The 16,033-nt window shown below is 54.5% G+C and overlaps 1 protein-coding gene across 3 annotated transcripts in view; it reads left to right on the top strand.

The window, feature by feature from the left end:
- Positions 1-16,033, top strand: part of GLP1R (glucagon like peptide 1 receptor) — a 40,780-nt gene that overhangs the window by 24,435 nt on the left and 312 nt on the right. For all 3 annotated transcript variants that reach the window (XM_032409885.1, XM_032409886.1, XM_032409887.1), the window contains 9 exons: positions 569-687; positions 1,061-1,167; positions 4,422-4,575; positions 5,100-5,259; positions 9,663-9,723; positions 10,185-10,254; positions 10,376-10,464; positions 10,797-10,935; positions 11,787-11,828. In XM_032409885.1, coding sequence (XP_032265776.1) covers positions 569-687; positions 1,061-1,167; positions 4,422-4,575; positions 5,100-5,259; positions 9,663-9,723; positions 10,185-10,254; positions 10,376-10,464; positions 10,797-10,935; positions 11,787-11,828 — 941 coding nt within the window. The remainder of the gene's footprint in view (positions 1-568; positions 688-1,060; positions 1,168-4,421; positions 4,576-5,099; positions 5,260-9,662; positions 9,724-10,184; positions 10,255-10,375; positions 10,465-10,796; positions 10,936-11,786; positions 11,829-16,033) is intronic.

The raw sequence follows: 16,033 nt of genomic DNA, 5'->3' as shown, positions 1-16,033 counted from the left end.
GTCTCCCCTCAGACTGGGGCTCCCTGAGGGCAGGGCTGTGTCTCCCCTCAGACTGGGGCTCCCTGAGGGCAGGGCTGTCTCTTCCTTCCTCTCAGGAGCTCCGTACCCACCTGTTCCAGGGTCTGTCCTGTCTGTGGCGTGTTGGAGGGAGGCAGGGCCTGAGTCCTGAAAATCAGAAGTCACAGTGGGTGTCTGTGGAATTGTCAGGTGGTGAGCGCCAGACCTTGTCAGCAGTGTGATTTGAGGCTAGAAGCAGGCCATGGAAATGGGCTAGAGTTGTCTCATCTCAAAAACATGGCTTCATCAGACTGCATCCCAGGGTGGCCAAGAGGAAAGGCTGAAGGTGGGGCTGGGTGGCCCTTAGTGACTGCCTTTCCTGTCCTGGGCCACATGGGCACATGGCAGGAGAGGAGGGCCTGAGTGTGTGAGTGTGTGTGTGTGTGTGTGTAAGAGGTGTTGCTAACTCCTGAAGGTCAGTCCTGGGGGAGCAGGAGCGGCCCCCGGGACGGGGAGGAATGCGGGGCCTGTGGCGTCGGCCCAGGCGCAGCCCCCGCGTCTCTCCGCCCAGTGCTGCAGGGCCGCGCGTATCGATTCTGCACGGCTGAGGGCCTGTGGCGGCGCCAGGACAACTCCAGCTCGCCCTGGAGGAACCTGTCAGAGTGCGAGGAGTCCAAGCGAGGGGAGAGAGTGAGTTGGAGATGGGGCTCTGAGGCGGCGAGGGGTAGCAGGGTCCCAGCATCAGTGGCACAGGGACCCTGGGCATCTGGTGGGCTGGTCTGTGGCCATCTTGTCTACGCCCCTGCCCCTGGGAGCTTTGCACACCATGCTTGCCGGGTAGAGGTGATGTGTGTTCGCCCCACTGGCCTCGGGACAAGGCCCTAGACATCCAAGGACCATGGCCCTAGGTAATTTTCTTTCTTAGTTCTGGGGTCCCCGGTGCAGCCTGAGTCGGGGCCCCGCCTCTGTCCCTGTCCCCGTCCCCTGGGAAAGGGGAAGGAAGGATGTGGGAGAGGAGGGCGTGGGCTGCCTCACGTGCATGGTATCCCTCGTGTGCACACAGAGCTCCCCAGAGGAACAGCTCCTGTCCTTTTCCATCATCTACACGGTGGGCTACACACTGTCCTTCTCCGCTCTGGTCATCGCCTCGGCCATCCTCCTGAGCTTCAGGTAAGAAGTGGGGGTCCTGGAGGGGCTGCTTCATCCCAGCTCCCCGCTCTGTACCCAGTAGATGGGGGAGCACCAAACTAAAGTGACGGTGCAACAGGTTCTTCTCTTGAGAGATCTCTGAAGAGCCTGTTCCCTCCCCACATACAAGGCTGAAAACACAGGATGAGACACTGTATACTTGGTCTAGTCTCTACTCTGTAAAAGCATGCCTAGAATACTGCAGAAAAGAAAGACAAACACCACACAAGAAATACCCAAGGCACACATCCCCAAACCGTAGTAGTGGGTGTAGGATTAGGGGACGTCCTCTCTAGCGAGCATGCGAAGCTTAAGTAGGAATTCCTTATGATTTTAGATAAGATCTCAAGGATTTAAAGATTCTGCCCTCTTTGGAGCTTATCAGCCCCATGGAAAAGGTCTTCCTACGTCTAACCTCGAGACATTCCTTCCAGAGGCCCATGTTCTTTCCACTCCCTCCGCACTTGGTGGGTGTGGGTGTGGGGAGGGGGTGTGGGAGGGACAGCTGGGTTCAAGGTCAGGAGGGATTCTGAGTGCAGGGACCTCAGGCTCCCAGCCAGCAGAAACAGGACAGGCTTCATTCCTCCTGCTGCCCCCATGGCACCTGGCACAGTGAGTGCTGGGCACACAGTCAGTGCTTAATAAATGCATTCACTCAGTGAATATTCCCCCCTTGTATTATGAAGTATTTCAGAGATCTGAAAATACAGTGGCTGATACTGAGCACTCATGCATCATTACCCAGCACGGTCACGCTGCCCTGGGGGGCCCTCCCTGCCACTGCCCGCCACCCTCCAACCAGAGGGAACCCCCAAAGGGGCTACTTATAATCCCCATGCATCTCTATACTTCTGCCACATTTGCAGTATCTATAAAAATATGTAGCTGCGGGTTTTGCATATTTTTAATGGCATGTTATACATCTCCTTTCGCAATGTTATTTTTGGCGTGGCATGTTTTTGTGAGATTCATTTATGTTGATACAGGTAGTTCTGTTTCATTTATTTTAACTGTCACTCCAGACTCTGTCGTATAACATGTTACAATTTATTTGTTGTCACTTCAATGGGTACTTGAGGTTTCCCTTTTTTTTTTCTTCTCTGAATTACAAACCTGACTACGAGTAACATTCTTACTTATGACCCCTTGTGCATTTCTCCAGGGGCACATACCTCTGAGTAGAATTGCCTGCTCTGAACACCACGTGCTTTTGTTAATTTATTAGGTGGAGTTGCTCTCCAAAGTGGTCATACCAGTTTGCCCTCTTACCAGTAATAGATGAGAGTTCCCTTTGCTTAACATCCTCACCAATATTTACTATTTTCACCTAATTGTTGCTAATCTGAAGTGTGTGAAGTATCTCGTGATTTTAATTTGCATAGCCCGGATTCCTAGAGAGATTAAGCATTTGTGTATGTTTCATTTTGTGAATCACTTATTCCCATCCTTTGCTTACTTTTTTATTGGCTTATTTGGCTTCTTCTTTATTATTTTGGCCTTTGATTACATATTCTTGGTCCTAATCCAGGGTATATCCTCTCTTAATCTGTGATTTATTTTTTCACTCACTTAATGGTGCCTTTTATACATGGAAGTCCTTAATTTTAATGAAAGGAAACATATCAGTGTATTCATTTTTACTGATAAAATTTATCAATAAAAGTTATTAATTGATAAAGATTGATTTTGCCAATTGATTAAAAAGAACTATCAATTTTTTTTTTCCCAAAGACCAAATTCCTTTATGGTCTTGTTTAAGAAATCTTAATTTATGCTGGGGTCATAAGTTTTGCGCATTCCTTCTGGTTCTTTAATCCACCTGAAATTAATTTTTGTCGATGGTGAGATTAAGAGATTTAATTTTATTGTTTCCATATATACGTCGAGTTAATTGCTTCAGTACCATTTGTGATAGCTCATCCTTTCCCCCTTGGCTTTAGGGTGCTTAATCTGCCATGCAGCAAGAGTTGTCTTTGCCTGGGTTGGTTTCTGTCATCTGTATTCTTGCCCGTTGGTCTATTTATCTGTCCGATTGTCAATACCATGGGGCCTTAACTACTGTAAATTCATTGAAAACCTCGGTTCTCTTATAGTAAAGGCCCTTATTTGTGGTTCTTTAGGAGTGTCTGGAGTATTCTTAGCCCTTGGTTCTTTACATGTTTTGAGAGTTCCAGGAAAACAAAAATCAACCCTGTTGGAATTTTTAGTATAGCTATATTGAATTTATCAATTACGGTGGCAAGAATTGCCACTTTCAAAATAGTGAGTCTTTCTATCCATGAATGTGGGATTTTAAGTCTTCTCTAGCAATTTTAAGCGAGTTTCATTATATTCTCCATAGAGATCTTGCCCATCTTCTGTTAGACTTTTTTCTATGTAGCCGATTAAAAAATTATAAGTGAATTTTTAGAATTTACTTTTTAATTGTTTATTGCTGCTGTCTATAAGCGCACATCAGTAATCTTGCTAGATGAACTCTCCTATCAATTCTAATAATTTGTGTGTAGATTATCTTGGATTCTCTATGAAGATACTCTCCCCTCTACGAATAATGACAATTTTGTTCCTTTATTTCCAATTCTTATGCATTTTTTCCCTTGCATTCTTCCAGCGGCCAGGATCTATACTACGATGTTGAATAGATGAATAGCTTTGTAAGGCTAGGCAATCCTTATTTTCCTGATTTTGAAGGCAATGCTTATAAAATTCCTCAGTTAAGAATGATGTTTGCTCCCGGTGTGGGTAGATAGCCCTTACTGGAAATGCCCTTGTCTTTGCAGTTAGCTATGCATTTTTACCTGAAAGGACATTGAAATTGTGTCTAATACTTTCTGAATTCCTCCCATGTGCTTCGCGCTCGTCTGCCTCCATAAGGCATCCTCAAGGCATGTGAGAGGCAGGTCCTTCCCTCAGGAAGTAAAGCTAAGTCTCCACTGGGGAAAGTGGTCCTCACACATAAATCACTTGGCTTACACATGACTCTGCAGAAAAGCCGATGCCGTAGAGGGAAGGATAGTGTGGACGGACGGTGTCTGTGACCACATACCTGAAAGGACTTACACACTGGACCCAGGGAATTTGGGGGGTTGCGAGGAAGAAGGGTATTTTCAGAGGAAGAAAAGACACAGTCCCAGAGGCAGAAACATGCCTGAGGGGTCCATCAGCTTGAGAACTGAGGCTTGTGGAGCAGACCCGTTGGCCATCTTGCCAGGAAGGAGCCTTGCTTTCTCCCACAGACACCTGTACTGTACCCGGAACTACATCCACCTGAACCTGTTCGCGTCCTTCATCCTGCGAGCATTGTCCGTCTTCATCAGGGACGCGGTCCTCAAGTGGATGTACAGCACGGCCCCGCAGCAGCACCAGTGGGACGGGCTCCTCTCCTACCAGGTGTGTGACGTGTTCAGGAAGGGGCCTGGAGAGGGATGCGTAGTCAGTGAAGGCCAGCCTCCCCCCACCCACCCAGGCCTGGCACAAAGAAAAGGCAAGAGGGGCTCCGCCTGCTCCTCAGGGAGCCCCCAGTCCGATGGGAGAAGCAGTCCACCCTGGGAGCCCCCAGGCTAAGGAGGTGGATGCTCTCCCTGCCCCTAAGGAGTGGACTTTGGAAACAGAGCCAGGCTTGACTCCCAGCTCTGCTACTTACTAGCTATAGAGTTTGGGGCAAGTCACTTAAGTTCTCTGGGCCTCAGTTTTCTCACCTGTAATGGGGATCATATTAGCTTCTCCCACCCACGATAGTGATTCAGTGAGCTAGAGCAGGCCAAGGTCTCGGCACGGGCCCTGGCAAGAAGGCGTTAGCTCTCTCCTCCTTCATTCAAGGTGGTAGGGTAGCAGCTGGGGTAGGATGGGGAGGGGGGTCAAGAGAGGCAGGGGGCAGAGCTGTTGTCCCCTGGGGACCCTTCCTCTGCCCCCAGGATTCTCTGGGCTGCCGCCTGGTGTTCCTGCTCATGCAGTACTGCGTGGCAGCCAATTACTGCTGGCTCCTGGTGGAGGGCGTGTACCTGTACACGCTGTTGGCCTTCTCTGTCTTCTCCGAGCAGCGCATCTTCAGGCTCTATCTGAGCATAGGCTGGGGTAAGGCCCACTGCCGTTCGGCTCACGCGCCCCTCCGCCCCAACCTGTGGCATGGGAGGTGGGAGACCCTGACCTCTCTCAGAACTACTGCCTTCAGGCTACCCCCAGGAAGCCAGCTTGGGACTCAGAACACGCTGCTGGGCCAACGGGCCCGGCCCACTGGCTAACTCTCTCCTGGGCACAGGACTCTCTGCAGGGGGCTGTGGTTACACTCCCCTCCCTGCATAGCCCTAACCACTTAATGGAAGCAGAGGCCTCCACCCTATCTGGCCAGATACACCACACGCACCATTGGCGGCCACGGAACTGTCCTCAAACACCTCTACTTCTGAGACCTCTAGGGATGGAACCCCGCACCCAGTCCTTGATACCCAGGCCCTGAGGGAAATGGAGAGTCCTGGGCCTCAGGGTAGGGGGTCGGGAGGTGAGCGCTGAGGGGCTGTGGCTCTGTCACCCAATGATGAAGAGGAGGGTTCAGAGGAGCCTGGCAGGGCAGGGCTGGTCAGCCAGAAGCCCGCTGAGGAGAGGGTGGACCGCGGATGTGCCTGGAGCCCAGCTGGAAATGTTCTAGCCAAAAAAGTTTGTGGAGATCCATTGTGTCTTTTTTTTTGCTGGAACATTTCTGGTTGTGCTTCTGCCTCTCGCCGCGTGGGATTCTGATGAGAACAGGGGCTGAGACCCCCACCACCGGCAGTCCCCCAGCCCCCACCCCACGACAGGGAAAACAGATGCAACAGTGCTTACTCTGGAGGGGCCCACCGGAGCCCCCCTGGGACAGAGCCAGAGAACCCTGCCCTCTGGCCCTTCCTAAACTGCCCGTGTCCCTGTCCCCACCACAGGACCCTGCCCTCCACATCGGGCTTGCCATTCATTCCTTCATTCCCTACTGTCGTTCCTTCCTTCGCCAGCCTCAGGCTCTGACCACGGCCGCCCCGACCTCTGGGGACTTACCGCCTCAGTCAAGGCCACATGACGTCCCCCTCCCATACTGGTTCCTGCCCCTGAGCCTTTGCAAGGCTGTCCTCCATCCAGCCCACCTCCTCAGGAAGCCTGCACAGGTTGTCTGGCCCTCTCAGCCTCCCTGCCCCTGTTCTTCCCCTGCATTCCTTTCTGCTGCTATCCCTCGTTCACTTGGCTCTCTACGGCCCCACTGTAGAAGGGGGCCTCTAAAGGGGGCCATCACTATCTTGAAGGCACCAAGGCCCAGAGAGGGCAGGCCCTGATAGGCAGAGCAAGCACTGGAAACAGGCCTCCTGACTCCCAGGCCCTGGGCCCCTGCTGCCCCTCATGGAAAGTTCTCTGTCCTGTGCTGCCTCTGGAGTCCCCTGAAGGCCCAGCTGAGCAAGCTCAGGCCTCTGCGCAGGTGGGCAGGTGGCCTGGCCTCTGTGTCCCACTCCCTGCTTCCACCCTTCCCTCCTCCTCCCACAGGCCCCACCCCTCCCTGCTCTGCCTTCCTCCCCTCCCAGGCTAGGGCAGTCACCCAGGCAGGGGGCAGCTGGAGAGCCCTGCCGCTAACTGAGGGTGGGTGGGGTTAGCTCTTTGAGAGGAGCTCTGGGAAGCCTGTCCTTAGGGTGGGGGACCGTGTCTGTCCATTCTGGGAAACAGCATCAGCACTGTTAGTGCCTGTCTCCATGGCTACCCGAGGGCAGGAACAATCAGAGGGACAGTGTGATGTGTGCAGAGGAGCGGGGGTGGTTGGTGGAGGGTTGGTGGGGACACATGGCATCCGAGAGGTTTCTGAATGTGAAATGGGGGAGGGGTGCTCATCCTTTCCCACCACCCCATGCCGTGGCTCAGGGCTCAGGGTCGGAGGGGGCACAGGCGTAGGACCTGGGGGACCTTCCTTCCCCTGAGAACACCCTTATCTTGAGGAATTGGGATGGGGAGATACAGAGAGAGACAGAGCGGCAAGGACAGAGGACAGAGAGCCAGATCCGCAAAGAGCTTAGCTGTGGGGCAAGGAGACCTAGCCCACGCTGGGATGCTTGGAAACAACTTTTAGCTTCACGTGCGAGCAGAAGAATCAAAATTAAAACTCTGACACAGTTGGGGAGTCCCCAAAAGACACGTCAGCTTCCGCAGCCATCTACCAGCAGCAGGGTGCCCCCATAACCCACCACAAAGAGGCTGCCCAGCGCGGGGCAGGGGGGCAAGTGATGGACAAGGGAATCATTACTTCTCAGGGCCAGTTCTGTGTGACTTAATTTGGGCTTTTTTTTTTTTCTCCAGCCTGTCTTGTTGACTTTCTAAGCAGCCAGCAGGGAGTATGTCACGTTTGCATGTGGCAGAGCCCTAGGGCCTGCATTTTTAAAAGGGCTTTGTTAAGGAGAGGCTGATGAATGAATGAAGTTCGCAGGGTCTTATTGATAACATGAGTGAGCTCCCCAGTCCTGGAGTGGAGTCTCAGGGAGAAAGGACAGCAGGTGGCTGGGGATGCCCAAGAAGGAGGTTTCCATGGGTGTGCATGGCTCAGGGAATTGGCAGGTCCTTGCCTGAGAGTTTCCCTTCTCTCATTGATATATTGATCCACTCATTCCTTCCTTCCATCCTCTTGGAGTATCTTCTATGTGGCAAGCTCTGTGCTATGTCCTGAGGACTTTGGAAACCACCCGTCCCTTGTGCAGTCTCATGAAGGCCTGTTACTAAAGCATCATGGATGCTCAGAGGTCTGGCTTGTGTGAAAATAAGTGGCCAAGGAGAAAGACATCTGATCAAGAATGCTGGTCAGCTGCTCTTCTTCCTCTGTGCCCTGTCTGCACCGTAGTTCTAGGCATACCAGCTACTCAGGAGCTGCTCTTGAGGACATGGAGCATGGTGACAGGAAAGGCTATGAAGTGGGCTCCACCCTGGAAACGTGCTCTGGGGGGAGACCCCCCTAAAGCCACACATGCATATGCACGGACCCCCCTACCACACACTCACATCTGTGTCCATACATCTTAATACGCACACTCTTACCTATCTCCCACCCTGGGAGAGGCACCCGTAGGGACAGGTGTGGGGAGTTGGTGCAGAAAGCCACTGAAGATGGTTGGCATGGGCGCGGGAGGGCAGCCCTGCCTTCTAGTCCTACCTGTGCCCTCCTGAGCTCCTGGTTCATCTCCATCTGTCGTGAGGATGGGCAGTTCATTTGAAGTCGGCAAACGTATTGAGCCCTTGGGGCGAGCCAAGCACTGAAGCTCTGAAGATGAATGAGGCTCTCCCCTGAAGGAGCTGGAAACCAGTAGAATGAGTTCTCTACTGCTGCGGAACAGAAGACCCCACAACTTAGCTGCTGAAAGCAGCCATTCTTATCATAGTTTCTGTGGGCGTGAATCTGGGTTCCATTGAGCTGCATGCCTCTGGCTCAAAGTCTCTAACAGGGATGTAGTCAAGCCTTCGCCCCGGGTTGTTGTCAACACAAGTCTTCCCTGGGGTTGGAGAATCCCTCGCAGACTCACTCGCAAGGCTGTTAGGAAGCGCGGGTCTTGCTGCCTGTTGGCTGGAGGCCTCCCTTCCTCACCACAGGGGCCTCCACGGGCTGTCTGAGTGCCCTCATGACCTGACAAATGGTGTCCCCCAGAGCAAGCGATCAGGTTGAGAGAGAGAGCCCAAGGCAAGCCTTGTATAACCTTTTAAGACAGTCTTTGATAACCTAATCTCAGAAGCGACATGCCGTCACTTCTGTGTCCGTTGTCAGGACGCAGACCGATCCTGACACAGCATAGGCTACAGCACGGTGTGAAAGCCGGGAGGTGGGGCCGCTGGGGGCCTTCCTAGAGGCCGCCCGCCACACCTGTTGAGTCTCAGCCGAGTGTCGAGTGTTAACGTTGGAGCTGTTGGGACCGTGGGCCGCTGTGCAGTTAGCTGGGCTGTTGGCATCAAAGTCAGGGCCCCTACCTCCCCTCCAGGCTTCTGCCCAGCCACCTGCAGTGTGTGCGGGTTGGGCACAGGTGGCTGGAGGGGCTTCTGGTGCCTGAAGGAGTTGATTGAGATGGGCATGTGGGCCGTGGCAGGGGGAGAAGGGCAGCAGAGGGTTGGCCTGTCCCCACCTCCTCCAGCATGTTCTCCCCACTCCATGGCCTGGTCCCTCTGTTACCTGGTCCTCGTCCTCATGCCTCAGCCAGGACTTGGGGGTGAGCTCCGACAGTGTGCCTGGGAGGGGGGACTGGGGAGGACAGATACAGCCGGAACGTGGTAGGATCCTCTCTCGGAGGAAGAGCCCGGGAGCGGGGCGGGGGGTCGGTGTTGGTGCTGCCGCGCTCTCCTGCTCCCAGACCAGCCTAGCTCCACATGTGCCAGGAAGTGGTTTGTGGTCAAGGCAAGGGGAGGGGCCTGGGGAAGGAGAGGCCCCTGGGTGTGCCTGGTGCACGCTCGGGCCTGCCAGCCCTCGCCCCTCTCTCTCTTTCCCTCTCTCCTCTCAGGTGTTCCCCTGCTGTTTGTTATCCCCTGGGGCATTGTCAAGTACCTCTATGAGGATGAGGGGTGAGTGTCCTGCTCCTGGGTCCCCATCCTCAGACCTCATGGGATTCCTTGACTCCTGGGGTGCGTCGCTACTACCCATTGGGAGGATAAACCAAGGGACCAGGAGCTTAATTTACCAATTTAGTTCTCTAGTCCCCCTTCCCTACTCCTCCCCAGGACTGTGTGATGACAGTGCTGGGTCCATGGGGTCTGTAGTGGTTTTTCTGTAATAACCGTGAAATGTTTCTGCTATTTTGTGTGTGATGCTAGGCACACACATGACTGTTCGTAGGTTCCTGAAGGGGCCGTGTGTATCTCTCTGTGTGACCATGTATTTAGGACTCTGGGTGTGTGTGTGTGGCTTGAAGGACTCTGCATGAGTCTGTGGGACTGGTTGTTGGATAGCTCATGGTGGCCGTGTTTGTGTGCCCCTGGGCCTGCACCGTGAGCTGGGGGCTTTGTGTGTCTCCCTTCCTCTTCAGCTGCTGGACCAGGAACTCCAACATGAATTACTGGCTCATTATCCGGCTGCCCATTCTCTTTGCCATTGGGGTGAGTGATATGTGGGGGCAGGGCTGGCTGTTCTGGTGGGCCCAGAGTTGCTGCGGGAAGGCCTGGAGACTGTGGGTGTTTCGAGAGGGCCTCTAACCACCCTCTCCCCTCTGCCCCACAGATGAACTTCCTCATCTTTATCCGGGTCATCTGCATTGTGGTGTCCAAACTCAAAGCCAATCTCATGTGCAAGACGGACATCAAGTGCAGGTGATGTGCCTGAGCTGGCTCTGTTGGACACCCTCAGCCCTTGCTTCCGGAAGAGACAGAGAGATCCTGGGGTGCTGAGCTTGGAGCCCTGCATGACCTTCTTCTCCCACCTGGCCCACCCTGGGACCCCAAGCCTTGTCCTTAGCCCTGGACCTGGGGCAGCTCCTGGGCTTCTGGGGGTCTTGACCTCTACTTCCCCCTTGCCAGGCAGCCCAGCCCAGCGTATTTGGGGTGGGAGAGTGTCTGTCACCCCTAGATGTGGGGTTGGGGCACAGAAAGGGGAAAGAGTCCATTGGGAGAGATCCAGAACAATGTCTTCACCTCACCCTCAGGCTTGCCAAGTCCACACTGACGCTCATCCCCCTGCTGGGGACCCACGAGGTTGTCTTTGCCTTTGTGATGGATGAACACGCCCGGGGGACGCTGCGCTTAATCAAGCTGTTCACAGAGCTCTCCTTCACCTCCTTCCAGGTGACCTCATGGTCGGGGTCCTCACTTGCCAAGTTGCAGAGTGGGAGTGGGCAGAGACCAGCCTGTACCATGCAGATGGGCACCCTGGGGCCTGGGGAGAAAGAGGGCTGTGCCCAGGGTTCCATGGCTGGAGCACAGCTAGGGCTAGAATCAGCGTCCAGCACCCCCCGCGTGGGACAGGAAGCCTTCCCAGAGGTAGCCTGGCTTCACAGCAGCCATCTACTGGGCTGCTGCTCGGTGGCAGACACCCTGCCAGGGGCTTTGCACACATTCACAGCATCCCAGGAGCTGTGTGGGATCACCCGATTTTACAGAGGAAGAAACTGAAGCTCAGAGATGTGAAAACAAGATGTGCCGGGTCACATGGTTTCCAAAGCCAAGAATTCATCCTCTCCACTAGTATTAGATGATGCCGAGGGTGTAGATGTATGAGAGCCTGGTCCCAGCCCCTCAGGAGGCCTGTGGGAGGGCCACACGCACAGAGGCCCATGCATGTGCACTTCACGTATGTGCGCACACATACACACATAGATCACAGTTCTGGAGCACTGAGTGTGCTGAGTGAGAAGACGGAGCCATGATGGGGAAGATGGCCCATGATCAGAGGACTTTCTAGGGTCAGACCTCCTCAAGAAGAGGGCGGTAGAAGAGCTTCTTCAGTATCTAAGCAAGGGGTCTTCTTCTTTCTCCAGAAAGAAAAGGAGAAGGAACCCACCACTCCGGCTCTGGGCCTGCCTGGGCTGCCCAGTCTGAGGAGGTGGATGTTGGGGCTGGAGCCCAAGGAGTTCAGGGTCTCCCTGCAGGGCACCTCCCTCCCGCTTCCTCCCTGCTGACATGACTCTTGTTTCCAGGGGCTGATGGTCGCCATCTTGTACTGCTTTGTCAACAATGAGGTAAGGCCTAAGGGGGACAGTGGGGACACTTATGGGCTGCTACTATGCTTATGGGCTGTTCTAGAGTTGTCAATGGGGACTCCCATCCATCTTTTCAGCTGAAACCCCATACCCATCCCACTAGGCACTAAAGCTGAGGAGACATCTTGTCCATGAGTTGTATTCTGTGCATGGCTCTCTCTCTCTCATGGCTCTCTCTCTCTCTCTCTCTCTCTGTCTCTCTCTCTCTCACACACACACACACACACACACACACACAGGCATACCCTAATGGATGTGAACTTGGGGAAGACCCAGCCTTGTGTGAAGGGGGTCCCGAGTGAACAGGTGGTGGTTAAAAGATGATTCAGCAGCAGACGTACCCAAGTCACGTACTGGGGCTTTAATAATCACTATCTTATCTAATTGTCACTACTTCCTCCCTCTCCCACAAAAAAAAAAAAAAAAAAAAATCCCTGCTAAAATTATGGTTTTATTATTCCCATTTTTCACACATGAGATCACTGGAGATCAGAGAGAATAGGAAGCTTGCCCCAGGTTCGGCCTGGAAGTGGCAGAGCTGGGACTGGAATGCATTCTAACAGAGAGAGGAAAGTACCCACTCTCTGTGTGCAGGGGAGAGCCCCGCGCACCGGGGCAAAGCGTGTGTTCCTCCGGGGGCTTTCTGCTCGCTGGGGTGGAAGAAGGGGGCTGTTGCTGACCCCCACACCCTCTCCTGCAGACCCTCCTGGACCACAGCCCTCCCTTCCCTGAGACCATCAGCCCCCAGCAGGAGGGGGTACCTTGGGTCTATGGTGCCTGGGGAAAGCCCCTTCCGCCTGGGTACCCAGCTTGATCTGGCGCAGGTCAGGAGCAGCCCCACTCCGTCAAACTGGATGCCACAAATACCACAGTGCCACCGCCCCCTCCTTCCAGAGGGGAAACATAATAGTACTAGATGAGGCGCTGGGGTCATCTGGGGAAGTAGCCACAAGAGGGTTAACCCCGGCAGGGAAGAGAGGGCGGGAAATCTCCCATTCCAGAGTCTGCAGGGCAAACTGATGACTCTCTTAACTCTATTCAGGCCCAGGTGAGAGTTTATATCCGTGAGGCTGGGGCTCAGATGACCCGTGGACACGGCTCCCCGAAGGGCTGGTGCTCTTGGTGTGGCTTCTGTCACGAGTCTGGTATCCCAGAGTTCAGAGATCTCAAGAGTCTGCATTCATACACTAGTTTTACTTGTGCTCTGGGTGTGGGGGACGTGAGGGCAGCAGTGGGTGGGGACCTTGGTATTTCAGGGAGCCATGACATGGCTCAAAGAGCAATGCGATGCCGTGGGAAAGATGTGGGACGTGGGCTTTGGCGTCAGGCCTCTGCTCCCATCCAGGCCCCATCGCTTAATGAGCTGTGTGGCTTTGGGCAAGTCACATGCCCACAGTCTGATACCTATTTCCTCTTCTGCAAAGTGGAGTTAATGATGCTCAGAGCACATGGAGCTCTAAAAGGGCGGGAAACACTTCCTGAGTGTTTACTATGTATGAGGGGCTCACATGTTTTATTAAATGCAATCTATGTAGCAGGTGTTGTCATCATTCTACAGGTGAGAAAATTAAGCCTTGGCGAAATGAAATGAATAGCCCCAGTTCAGCAGCTAGAAAGTGGTGAAGCTGGTGGACGGGGAGGGGTCTCCAGTGATGACTCAGGGCTGCAGGGGCTGGGAAAGGGAGGCAGTGAGTGGCCCATAGATGCGTTCTGGCCCTTCCTATGGGCCAGTCTCAGAGGCCCAACCAGGCTCCGTGTGGGGTGGGCCGGGGAAAGAGAGGAGGCCGGTGTAGAGCACACTCACGGGGCCTTGTCCTACAAGCCCTTGATCCACGGGAGGCAGCACGATGTGCCAGCCTACTTCTTCCCCACATCCGAGCCTTCACAAAGAACTTCCTAAGAAACTGAAGAAAATGTTGAGAAACGAGCTCTGCAGGGGGGGCATTCCCCTCAGGAATGGTTCTCAGCTGGAGGGGTGAGGTGCTACCTGGCCCTAAGCTCTGCTGCTTTATTTCCCAGGGGCAGGGTGGCAGGTGTTCCTGTGTGGGCTGGAGAGAGTGAGGCTCCCCTCTGTGCACTTCTGCCCCTTCTCACCTTCTCGGTCCCTCGCGGTTCCCGTTTCCCACTTCTCCCTCCTATTCCCCAAAACCACGCCCGCAGCATATGTTGCCCCCAACACACATGCGTGCAAGGCTTCCCCACCACTTCTGTGGAGAGTCTCCTTCCGACTGTCTTCCTCAAAGCCCGTCACCCATCACCTCCCCACTTCACCCACCCCCCAAGGCTAGCCCAGCTTTGTCAGTAGGGAGGGGCGGGCACACATGCCCCTGGGCAACTAATGACCCCTGAGTCACCAGATCCCCAACTGGCCTCTCCCCTTGGGCTCTCCCAGGCTCATGCTGTGGGGTCCAGGAGGCCAGTGTACCGCCCAGTTCCCCAGAGACACCTCAGGGCCTGGCTCCTCCAGGCACCAGGACAGACGTGTCACCTTCACTGGGCCACAAAAACACACGTGGCTCCTGGGCTGAGATCCCTGTCCGCAAAAGCTGTTCTCCAGACCCAAGGTTGCCATGGCAATGCCAGGTACTTGTGACCCGAAGAGAAAAGATGGCCTGGACATGGGTCCTGCCTCAGCTGCCCAGAGAGTGGGCCTAGGGGAGGGGAGGCCTAGGGGTGGTTCTGCTGTGGCTCGCGTCCTCTCACCATGGCTCTGACCCAGGAGCCTGAGTGCCGGTCCCAGATCTGCCGCTACCCAGTTGTGCGACGTGGGGCAGTCACTTTGCTTCTCCCCCCGAGTGTAAACAGAAGTGAGTGAGCTTTACCCATTCCTCACAAATCCCAGAGCCAGGGGCCTGGCCAGACAGGCCCTCAGAGGCAGGGAGTCGGGTAAACCTAGCGTGTGAGGAAGCGCACCGCCCTAAGTGCTGGGACAGGTGTCTGGGACCATGGTGTCATCTCCGCTGTTTCACTGTAATAACTCAGTAGCAGAAGGAGCCCCGTGTCAGATGCTCGTTTTGTCACTCGCTCCTTCCCTCAGCCCATTTACAAAGCACATGTGGAGGGCCTGCTCTCTGCGGGACACTGTGCTAGGTCCGGGGATCCCAGATGAGGACGAGGTGGTCCTGGCCCTCACCGGGCTGAGTGGGGAGGAGACGCGCCTGAACCAGCATGACCTAAAGAGTCCTGGGAGCCAGGAGGCCAGGGCTTAGGAGACCAGCTTTGAGGTCAGCCCCGATCTAGGTTTGGATCCCGGCTGAGATGGAGGGAAATACGGAAATACTCTGCACCTCAGTTTCTCCACCTCGCAGTGCGCAAGAACAACAGGAGCTACTTCACAGGGTTGCTGCGAAAGTTAACTAAAATAATCTGTGGGAAGCGCTGGGCATGTAGCAAGTGCCCAATAAATGGTGGCTTTTCAGGACAGTTGTCTTGACGGGGACCATCGCAGAGGTTCAGGAAAAGTTCTGAGGGTGATGGAGGCCGAAAGGGCCGCATGTGTCAGTGCTCTGAGAAGTCCCGGTCCCGTCCCTCTTCCTGCTGGTGTCCAGGAAACCACCTCAGTCCCTGAGGTGGCTTCCCACAGATGTGCCTCAGTTTACCATCTTTCTCCCCAGCCTCCGCAGTTAAGGGCTGTGAGATGAGATTGGTCTCCATGCTGCTGTACAAGCAGAGGCCCCCGTCAGCCTCTGGTGTCCCGGTGCCCCCCTGTCGGCGGCCATGGGCCGGTCTGCTCCGTGTCCCTCCCGCACCCACGCCTGGGTGCCCCTGGTGCCGCTGCCCGGGAGACTAGGGCCGTCCTGGCAGGCAGACTCGGGCCACCTTGGCTCCACGCTGCTCAAAGTTAGGCTCTCCCTCCTCCTCTCCCTCCTCCTCCTCGTCTCCTCCGTCCTGGTTCTTGTCTCCCGCATTGCTCTTGCTCTCATTCTCTTCCGTTAAATAATAGCGTGATGGATTGCGGAGGGGCCTTAGCTGAGTCACGGAGTTTAGAGATGGAAGAGACCAATTAGGTCATCAACATCATCTCTCTCCTGAGGAGAGGCGGAAAATAGGAGACAACGATAAACAATTTTATTGGGATATTAATTTAGGCGCCCGAAGGCCTTGACTTGTGTCTCTTAATATAATGCAGTGGATTTCCCCCCCTCCTCCCCTACTAATGTAATAATGGGGCCATTTTGTGGGCA

The sequence above is a fragment of the Phoca vitulina genome, unplaced genomic scaffold (genome assembly GCF_004348235.1).
Source record: "Phoca vitulina isolate PV1807 unplaced genomic scaffold, GSC_HSeal_1.0 scaffold11, whole genome shotgun sequence".
Lineage (NCBI taxonomy): Eukaryota > Metazoa > Chordata > Mammalia > Carnivora > Phocidae > Phoca > Phoca vitulina.
Note: the sequence above shows the minus strand (reverse complement) of the source record. Positions and strands in the feature narration are given on the sequence as shown.